This window comes from Motacilla alba, chromosome 7, assembly GCF_015832195.1.
Source record: "Motacilla alba alba isolate MOTALB_02 chromosome 7, Motacilla_alba_V1.0_pri, whole genome shotgun sequence".
In the NCBI taxonomy this organism is placed as follows: Eukaryota; Metazoa; Chordata; class Aves; order Passeriformes; family Motacillidae; genus Motacilla; species Motacilla alba.
The window spans coordinates 19,531,809-19,542,715 of record NC_052022.1 but is presented as its reverse complement, the minus strand read 5'-3'; the positions used below and the strand labels follow the sequence as shown (position 1 = coordinate 19,542,715).

The following is a 10,907-nucleotide window of genomic DNA, read 5'->3' as shown; positions in this document are numbered from 1 at the left end:
TGGGACACAGTTACCTTGTTGTAGCTGTAGTGCCGCTCAAGAAACAAAAGCATGACGTAGTGTTTAAGCTGTCCACCAAGGAAAGGCAGAAGCCATTTTCAAGTTAAATAAATATGTTTTTAAACCATACAGGCAGAGTTAAACTGTAAATTATTTATATCAAATATATACCATGAATCTGGACTTCCATTTGAAAAAATAAAAGATTGCCATATAACTGGTTATATTCAAACATCCCAGCCTGTATTTAATGAATGTTAGTTTATTAAACTTGAGACAGGAATTCATATTATATAATTGACTGTCACTGTAAGCCATTCCAGCCAAAAGCTCACTACTTCTGTTATATTTTTATATATTCGTTGTTCTAAAAATTCACTGTCCCAGGTTACAACTACAGGGGACAAAAAAAAGAGAACATATGCGAAAGTTAGAACAGTTAGGGTGTGCAGTTTTGGTAGTATTTTGCAACTATGTCTGAAAAACAAATGTCATGCCATAAATCAGTTTTATTAATATAATATTAATGTAATTTGATCCCAGTCCTTCAGAAGTCACCAAAGAGGCAAATAGGTCCCAATACAGCTGTAAATAGGGCCTACAAAATCAGCGCATCAACAAGAGACAACACAGTTGCGCTGTTCCTTCAAAAAGACTAACAGCAATTCAGTCTGTAAATAGATGTGATCTATTAAATAGGTAAATAGATGTGATCTAAAATTGTATCTCAGATTCCTCAGCAGATTTACTCACCAACACCCCAGCCACAGACACGTTTCCCTCCTTAAGCTTAGGTTTCTTTCATTTCCTTGCCTTGGAAGTTAGGGATTCCTGTAATGACTTCCTCCACCAGCACCCTGGGCTTTAAACAGGGTATCCCTCTAGCCTGGTGTCCGCTGGAAGCAAAGTCCAAGAAACCTGAAGCTTTGCTTTGCTGCACCTCTCAGCTGCCAGTCTCTGCTGGCCAGACCAGAAAAGAATACAAGTCCTTCAAAAAACCCAAAAAGGACACTCGCCAATATTTTCATTTTGAAAGTGGCTTTTGGTGTGTCCTCAAGTTCCTTGGCGTAGCTGCCGAAAGCAGCCAGGCCTTGGAAAAAGCACACGGCTTCGAGGAAGATGTGAGCCTACCCCGGAGGCAAGGTACCTCTAGGAAGCTGAGGGCCAAGCAGAACTGGCTTTACCTCCCCTACACTGTACAAACGCTGGCTGTAAGGTGGGTGCTGTCCTTCCCGGGTGCAGCAGTCACCTCCTCGAGAAGTCTCTTCCAGGCAAGGCAAGGGATGAATTCCAGGAAGGAGGCCCGACCTCCTCATCCAGCTCCCAGGGCCGCCGAGGGCTCTGGGCCCGGGCAACAGGCAGGCCCGGCGGGCGAAGGCTCTTGTGAGGCGGGCAGCGCAGGAGCCAGGCCGAGCGCCACGGCCCCGGCGGGAGCGGATCGCGGCCGGAGCAGAGGGACACAGGCGGAGGGGCCATTTCAGCCTCTTACCGGGTACGGACGCTCCGCAGGGAAACGAGATGCTCGGGAACGGGCTTCGGAGGAGGGTCTGGCCTCCGGGGCTGTGGGACGGCTTCCTTTCGTTTTCCTCCCCTCCCCGCCCCTCCCCTCCCTCCGCGAGGGGCGGACCGGCCGCTGCCGCCCGCAGCTCCCCGGGGCGGGGCGGGGCTGGGCGGGGCGCGGCGCCGCTCCGTCGCTCTCCATCTATCGCGACACAGCGCCCGCCGCCCATTCGGGTGCCATTCCCGCCTCGGCGCCCGAACGCATCGGCGGCCACTGCCTTTGAGCGACGCAGAAGGAGCCCCCATTTCCCGGGAAGCAGAGCCGTCGGTGAGGATCCCTGCTCCTCCTTCGGCAGACGTTCCGTCTGCACAGAGGCGGCGAAGAAGGCCGACGATGGACCGCGATGGGCCGGACGCCATTCGGCAGGAGGCGGAGGTGGAGCGTGGCCGCTACCTGAGCCGCCGGGCCGTGGCCCAGGAGCAGCTGGCGCAGTGAGTGCGGCGGCGGGGCCCGGGAGTGGGGCCGGAGGGTTTGGGTGAAAGACCTTACCGTGGCAACCCGGCCCGGGCGGGTCCCGGCGGCACGGACCGCCGAAAGGGGCGGCTCTTGGGCGCTAAGCCGCGTTCCCTGCCCGGGCCTCCATGACTGCTTTTGAACGAGGATTTTAGATCATCCTCACCTCGTGGTCAGATTGACCTTTCCCCACCCTCTGTAATTCTGTTCTCCAGCTTCAGAAATGTCTCTTGCTGTCAGGGGTTATGTCTAGCCCAACAGATCTGTTATAGGTAAAATCTGATTGATCCGAATCAGTAATTGAGAGAGCCAAATTAAAATTAAAGAAACAGAATTTATTTCGCCAATCAAAATAAAATTTTAATAGCCACAGTCAAAAGGACAGCGTCGACGCCAGGATCGTTGCCGGGTGAACCTCGTTCCGACCTCTGTCGCATCGGAAACCCCAATGTTCACGAAGCCAGTCCGGCGAGCCTGGGTTTTATACTATTTTTCTTGCCCGGGGCAAAGTTTCTCTTGTTCTTTTCTTCTCCTTCGCATATTCATGTGGTTTTCTTTCTCCTATCTGAGTTGGAAGAAACCTGGCTCCAGGTGGACAAAGCAGTTCCTGAGTATACAATAGCAGTCTCCCGGAGAAGATGAATGTTAATTCCGAGTTAGGGAACCAGGCATTGGGATGCAGGTTCTGGGTTATCTCGATCTTGAGCCACTATCAGTCGTTGATGGCTTGGGTGTTCCTGAAATCCCCAACATTTCTGCAGTGGCCAGCTCCTTCAGTTGCTAATTTGAGATTCTATTCAGTGGCCACCTGCGATTTCACAAGATAGTGAGGTAATCTTACCTCCAGCCCTGGTGTGCAATTGCTAAACCTCGGAACTGTCCCTGACAGGCATCCCACAGTTATATTTTATTTCATGCATAACCTTTTTATAAGCGCAAATTAATTCCTTCATTTATTACACATCCAACAAGACTGGCTCAATTCTGGCACCGAGAGCGAGTGGCTTGTCTCACTATTGCTGCTTGTCCCTACCTAGAAGCCTTCACTTCCAGCTGGCATGGGCATCATGGGCATGTCTTGCACAGTGCTGTGGCACTGCTCAGAAGGCTGCTTGCTAGAAAAGGCCGAGGTTGTACAGGGAGTGGGATAACAATGAAACAGGCAAATCAAATTCAATCTAACATTTGAGTCCATACACTGTTCATGTTCACTTTTGCTAGTATTGACTTCCCTAGTGCCCTCAGACTGGAACTGAGCTTTGGCCAAAGAATTTGGTGCTAGCCTTTAAAAACTACTTCTGGTTTTGATTTCTGATATTTTACTTGGAAGTATCAGGGTCTTTTACTGGTAAAGTACCCATAGATGTGCATAATCTATATCTGTTCATTATTACTTCATGCTGTCCCTAGCTCATTTATGCACTTCCCTTTTCTGATTCAGAATAAAGGAGCACAAGGATCAAGCAGATCTGGCTAAGCTGGAAAAGAGAAGAGAAGGGGAACGAATACAGCAATCAAGCCAATTGTACCAACTGGAAATTCAGAGAGATAAAGAAAAGGATCAGGAGAAAAAAGTTGAATTCCAGAGGCAGCATCATGTAAGTAGCAGGAAAGCAGACAGTTCAAAATACGTATTTCACCTTGACTGTGATGGTTGGACTCAGCCCACAAATAAACAGGATTGTGGGTTACAGGGTCTTTGCTGACAGCTTTAGTAGCCTGAGATCAGATGCTTGTCCTGTCAGTTGCAGGCCATGTCTTTCCTCTGTGCTTTTGAGAAAGACCTCTTAGAAGTTTTAATGAGGCACCTGAGCTTTGACTGGTTTACAGTGGAAAAGTCTGTGAGAGTCAGCAAGGAGATGTCCTTGACTTGAGAACTGGATTTAGGTTCCATGTACTTGCTCTGTTTTAAGTCCATTTTTCTTTTAGGGAAAGGGAATAGCCTGAGAGTATGACAATATCTTATAAACTTGATGACCTAGTTACCACACATACTGTTTCCCTGCCAATACCTGCCTCAGCAGGGAAACTGAAGAAGAGGTACTGTGGTAATTCATTACCATGTGAGGGAGTAAAAGGAGAGAATTCCCACTAAAACCCTACTTGCATTTTTTCCTTCTGTACTCCTTTTCCTTCTGTACTCCTTTGTACACAAATTTCCCCCCATTTCCCCCAAACTTGTATGTGCAACAAAAGCTATACATGGCTATACTGCCAAGCTGTACAAGTGCCATTTCTGAGTCATTACAAAATGCCTTATTTTGATGGTCTACAGACTTATTGTTCAAGCCCTTCAGAGTCTGCACCATATGAATGATACACAGAATGGGAACAGTACAGTTGGAGCCACTGGGAATTAGAGGAGAGAATATAAAGATCCTGTAAGCCCGGAGCTGCAACCACATACTAATTTTAATTTTGCTGTGGTTTGTGATAGGTAGATAATTAAAATTTTCTTTTATCTCTGGGTTTCTGTCTTCTGTAGCTTCTTCACTGATGTATAAAACTTCTTATTACTGGCTAGCCTGAAATATTTGCTAGAATTTGTTTTTAGTTCATATTTCCAAAATCTAGTTCTACATGAAAATAAACATAGTTTTCCATTTAAACAGGAATATGTAGCTGAACAGAAAATACTTAAAGCTGAAGAGAAACAAAAGGAAGACAAAGATGATGATCGGATTAAGGCTTATATTAAAGGAAAAGAAATGATGGCTGATCTGACAAGAGAAGAAAATGCAGAGACTAACAGGTGGGTCCGGGAGTAATTTTCAGTGTTAAGATTCAAACTTGTAATTTCATTTTGTGACAAACAGTATTCTCAGTTGTTATATCATCGAGATCAGAACTTTGATGCAAGCAAGTTTTCTGTAATTAAAACTTGGAGTAGAAAGTGCATTAAAAATGCCTACCAGTTCCAGCAGAAATCAGTGCTGTTGGGGTGGAGGTAGGATTGCTGGTGTTACTAGAAGCAACAGGTACTAACTGCCTCTGGTAATCTGAGCAGATGTCCTGGGATGTTACAGTAGGTCATGTTCTCTTGCAGGATGATAGAGAAGCATAAGGACAGAGCTTTTGAACAATTAAGTGCACAGATGAATGAGAAATTTAAGATTGAAGATGATCGTCTTGCTAGAGGAGCTGCAGAGGTAGAAGTTGAGTACCAAATAAAAAATAAAGAGAAAGAAATGAAAAAAAAGGCTGCTCTTGAATCCATTAAAGAAAACAGAGTCACTGTGGTAAGAAACGGGGGCTGTCCTTGTTCCTCTTTCTGTCATATACTTGTACGTAGGAGTAGTGTTTGGAAATGCCAGTTTCTAGCAGAGTCTGGAGTGAGACACACATGCAGGTTCTCACCAGTTGCTTTTCATTTATCATCTAGAATTTTAGAACTAAATCCTTGAGACAGGTGCAAGCAACATATATGGTGATCCTCTCTTAAAAAAAAATTAGACTGGGAAGGCTCTGTAATTGTTTGTAATTTATGCAAACTCTGCAGTGCTTACCCCAGCTGAGGAGCCTGGCCCAGATCACAGCTGGTGACTCTGGTGCCATGCATCAGCAGGCTTCAGCAAGCCTGCTGACACCTTTCCTGCAGTCCCCTCTCCCTTTCTCCTTTCTGTGTTGTGCGCACCTCTGTCAGGGCTGCTGGAAACCCTGGGCTTGGACACTGGCCAGCCACAGTGACCGTGCTCATCAGAGCGCCGATTCAGGGCTGCTTCTGCAGGGAGATACAACTTCCAGCTTAGCAGGCCAGCTCCTTGGTTAACTTTTGTGTGTTTTGTGAACTACAGATGAATTTAAAAGAGGAAAAGGAGAGGGAGAAAAAAGAAGAGGATGAGAAGGATCGTAATCAGTGGATGACAGAAAATGACGTCTACTTGGAAATGGAAAAAGCCAAGAAACAAAGACAGCGTGATGCAAACATGGAAGTACAGAAATTTCAGCTCCAGCAAATGGTAAACAGAAGAACTGTATACTATCAGCCCCTTTAGAAAGAAGCACACTTTTAAATCCATAGTACTAGACCTCTTGGACAGAAGAGAAGTGGGAGGGGGGGGGGGGGGGGAGAGAGAGAGAGAGAAAGAAAGGTTGCTGTGGGTGTGATGTACATATTTTGTTTGGTTTGATTTTTACCTGTGTGCACTGCAGCTGCTGATGTTGGAGAGCTCGTAGGTCCACAAGAAGCTTGTTTGTGGAATGAGAAGGTTACTGCTGAAAACTTGACAATGCACTATACACATTGCAGAGGTTTATGGGCCTCTTAGAGCAGTAGAACAGAAGCCTCTTCCAGGTGGATTTGGCCCATGTGAGGCAGGGAAGGATTACTGTGAGGGCTGGTAGAAAGAGATCAACAATGACAGGTCACATCCTGTCCTGTGCCATTATGACATTTTTTCAACCTTGCACTGCTGTCCTCTTGTATCTTGTGGGCAGGTCACCAAAGAGCAGCAGCTAATGCTGATGTTCACTCAGCTATTCAATGTACCCTCAATGGGGAGATAAGGCAGGGGAGAGAAGTGGGGAGGGATGATAAGGGCCAAGTTTCAGCTAAGGATGCCATAGACCTTCGGTAAGCTTTTACCCTCTCTCAGCTTTACATGATGGTGATGTTGAGAACAAAGTACTGAGCTTTGTTATTCCCTTTTCTTCATCAGGCTGAAAAGCAGGCAAGAAAAGAGCAGGAAAAGCAAGAAGAATTGGACTACAATGCTCAGAGAGAGGCTGCTTTTCATCAGGATCGGGCATGTCGGAGATAAAGACAGTGAGTAACTGAATTAGTGCCATTACTGGATGTAACTTCTATTCTCTCCAAATATTAAAGGAAGGAACAAGATGTGGGCTTCCTAATTAGGACAACTGCAAGAATGGTGGAGTGGATAATCTGCAATATTAAAAATAGTAAAAATTAGGGGGTGGGTGGGTGAAGATGGTTGATGCAATGCCTTCCTGCCTCATATATGAGCCCCCAGCTTGCTCAGGACTGAGAAAACACTTGACATTTTGCCATGACTTTTAGAGCCTGCTTTGGCCCTCAAAGGCCTGCCGGAGGGCAGGGCCAAGAACTCTCCTGAGGGCCAGCACAGACTGTAATTGTCTTGGTCAGTCCTGTCGTGGTCTGGGTGGCTGCACTCTTTTTGGATGGAAGAACATGGCTGGGTGGAGCTGACTGACTCTGTACCCATGTCAATTAGCATGGCTCATTATTCTGTAATGTGAACCAAATCACAGTAAGTAGAAACAATGAAGACTTGTTTCAAAACCTCACTTCTGACCTAAAGTAAAAGACTAACGTTGCTGCACTATCAACTAGAAGTCACACAGAGTTCTCTCCAATTATCTTGGAGTAGTTAATTTAGAAAATTACATATTACAAAAAGAGAAGTGGCAATTAACTTGTGAAATTGTCCCTCAGTACTTTTTCCTTCGTTCACTAATGAAAAATTTATTTCCCTTCTCTCTGAGCCAGTGCTCATTTTATTACATCAAGCTTTTTTTCAGCAAGGAGAAAGAATGGAAACTTTTATAAAAGCCTTTTGATTGCAGAAGCTGGAGCCTTAAGAAGTATTGACTACAGCAGGAGTGGTGCTGAAACCTGCAGAACTCGATAATGCTCCAAATACATCCCTAAGTGCAAATTTGCACATGCTCACTACTATGCAATTGGTGAGTCAAATGGGTTTTTAGTCTACTTCTTCAGCAGCAAGAAACAAGGTGGATTGCAGCCTCATTTCCTACTCAGCTTCCAGAAATGTCCTGTTCTGCAGATTACATACATCTACATCTGAAGTCTACAGCTGCTTCCATCAGGCTTCTACTCCTTATACTTTGAACCTCTACAGAAAACCCATCAAATCCATTAAACTCCAGTACCAGAAAACAACTCTTCATTTCAGTACACTTAGAATAAAGTGGGAATTCTGTGTATATTTTTAAAGCATGTTGGCTAAATATAGATTTAGTTACCCAAATCCAGCATGAAAAAATGCAGCAGCAATCATGATCTCAGTTTATTCTGTTGATTCTGAGATGCACATACTTCGTATGCTTGTTTTAAATAAGCAATTCCAGTTAGCAATTTTCTGTAAAAGCTCTGTAAAGCATAGTATGATGACACTAGATCAGAATGGCCAGAGGTGGTGGAATGTTGCTGGTAAAAGGTGTCCTGTGTAAGGCAGGAGGCTGGTCTAGCTGCTCACCAGAGTCCTTTTTAGCTGCTATTTAAAGATAGGGAGATTAAAATACAGGGAGATGAACTGCAGCTGATAAGAAGGGAAATCGTACTCATTGACAGGTACCTCTCAGTTAATGCCTAGGGCCACTCTTGTGTTAGTTATTAGCTGGAGTCATCATTCCTGAAGGTATTTAGATGTGTAGATGGTGCTTAGGGACATGCATTAGCTAGTGTTGGACTTCAGTACTAGGTTAACAGCTGAACTTGATCTTAAAGGTCTCCTCCCATCTAAATTATTCTATGAAGTTTCAATTAATAGCTAGCAAATCAGAAAATGCTTTGAGAAATAATTTGACTAGTAAACTTTAATTATTGGTTTTGTTCAAAAAAGAATCCTCTCAATATTGTTCTGCTTCAGGACATTGCAGCAGGTGAGAGTCATGATAGATATCAGCCTTATTTGAAGACCAAGACCTTAGAAATGCAAGGCAACCCTCAGAGGAACTGAAACGGAGACTTTAAATCCAACTGCATTTTTTCCACACTTGTGATCCAATTCTGGAAACAGAACAGCAACTTTAGTTTGAACATGTGGGCCTCCAGTGTCTAACATGGTACTCTCCCCACAGTATTTCAACTCACACCTGTGTGATGGTGCACATGTAAGAGTACTGTTCTCATGGATCTAATGCAACTCCTCCCTGGGAAATGGAAGAGAACAGCTCTCTAAAATGCCTTTTATCCTATAGGAATTTGAATTAACTAACTGTGCAACTCTTTACTGTTAGTTTGTGTTCCAGGTTGGAGTTACTAGGTCTGTGCAAGTTCTTTTTGCGTGTCTTTGCTACCATTTAGCTCTGAGGAAGTTTGAAGAGGATACATACCTGGAAACAAATGGCCCATGAACAGAAGAGCTGGCACCATGGGACTATTAAGGATGAACATTTTCACATCCCAATACAGACTTGTTCTATATTTCTGAAAAAAAAAAAAACCAAAAATTTTCAAAGCTTCCTTGTCATGTTAGGTCAAATAATTTACTGTTTCAACCGCTAAATTCTTTCAAATGTCTGTTAGTAACTTAGGCCTTCCTGTTACCTCTTAAATGGAAGAGTGCTGTAACTAGTCTGTAATCTTCCTCCTTGTTCTGGCAGTGCATCCTTGTTTCTGATACTGATCTTCCTGTCCTGGCAGTGTATTTTTAAGACACAGAAAATTCACTACCTCTAAATGGCGTGCAAAAATCCCCATAGTCAGTGAAGGCTAAGATGGTAGAGGGAGGTAAAGGTGAGAGATTAGAGAAGACCATATCAGACGTTTTCTTTGGAATTATCTTAATTTCTTTCTGTTTAGATTAAGTTGTGGTATAGGCTTTGTTAAGCTTGTAATGTGTGAAGTCATTGCTTTCATACTACTGCACTCCCACCACTTTAACCTATATTTCTTTTTGTTTTGGTACATCATGGTTCTGATATTACTAGATATTTAAATGAATACATGAATGGTTTAGATCTGTCCTCTGATCTGGTAAACCAGTCTCTAGTAAGCAGAGCTGTTTGTAGCTTGCTGGCACTATTTTGTAGAAACAGCACAGCACTTTGTTTTTCTGTGGATTGCCTCAGCTCCAAAACATTATCCAGAGAAATTGACAATTCTGGTGGGTACTGAACGGCTTGAACGTCAGCACTGCATCTCTGTCAACATACTAATTGCACACACACTTCCCCCACAATGAGTAGCATCTGGTCTGACTCCTTTTCTGTGTAAAAGGAAAATAAGCAAAGATTAGACAGAAAAAGCAGCATGTACTGAAGTGTGTATCACTGAGCAGACCAAGAAAAATCCAACAGCTGGCACAAGGGCAAAGTTTGGAACTATCTTTGGTAAAGCTTGTATTTCTGCATTAGTTTCAGCTACAATCTATCAGTGCATGTTCCATTAATAAAAGCTACTAATTATACACTTAAACTGTTTCTTTTTTCTTTAGAAACACATTTTACCACTACAGAAGCATCTACAAAGGAATAAGAAGCTAGCCACTCACTCCTCCTTCCAAGTTCTGTGTGCCTGCAAAACCAATCAGTGCCCAAAAGCAGAAGCTAACTGTGGACCAAGTTACAAGACACACCAAATGCTAGAACCTGCCTATAACTCAAGCTCAAGAAACAAGTGCCATAGCTTGCAACTGTACTTTAACTAGTCTAATTTTATTATGGAACAAAGCAGTAGATTATTTTCAGAAAGTCAAGAGCTAACAACCAAAGGTAAACTGTCAGTTCATCTGTACTGTACTCCTTGAGTATTCCTGGGCCTCCAGGCTTAACTCAAACCTTCTGTTTTGACTTGAAGAAAAACATCTTTCTGAACAAATAAAACTGGCTACATCTGTCTGTAACAATAAAATCCATGTTGACCGTACCTTTTTTTTTGTGACAGTTTTCTACTTACTTTAACTTTGGAGAATGCAACAGAAGGTAGAAACAGTATCTTGAGAAGCTGTGGCATTGTCTGAGTCTCTTAATCCTTTATGGGAGTTGTCTGCAGCAAGACTGTATCGAGCACCCCAGCCACCCTGACTACAGGAAATGGGAAAAACACTCTGCTGCCAACCAGCCAGGCTGTGATACTGCTGTAGGTGACTTTTTGATTGAAAGTTGCTTTTTCACTCAGTTCCAAACTTGACTGTAAGCTGTGTTTATTCCATTTACATTCATATTG

General features: G+C 43.7%; 1 protein-coding gene across 1 annotated transcript; it reads left to right on the top strand.

Moving 5' to 3' along the window:
- The first annotated feature begins 1,489 nt into the window (after nucleotides 1-1,489).
- LOC119703479 (coiled-coil domain-containing protein 173-like) lies at nucleotides 1,490-10,604 on the top strand. The gene is made up of 7 exons (XM_038143413.1): nucleotides 1,490-1,992; nucleotides 3,456-3,612; nucleotides 4,627-4,766; nucleotides 5,061-5,253; nucleotides 5,809-5,973; nucleotides 6,673-6,779; nucleotides 10,177-10,604. Exons 1-6 carry the CDS (start codon nucleotides 1,895-1,897, stop codon nucleotides 6,772-6,774), a joined length of 855 nt encoding a protein of 284 aa, XP_037999341.1. The 5' UTR covers nucleotides 1,490-1,894; the 3' UTR covers nucleotides 6,775-6,779; nucleotides 10,177-10,604.
- The last annotated feature ends 303 nt before the right edge of the window (nucleotides 10,605-10,907 follow it).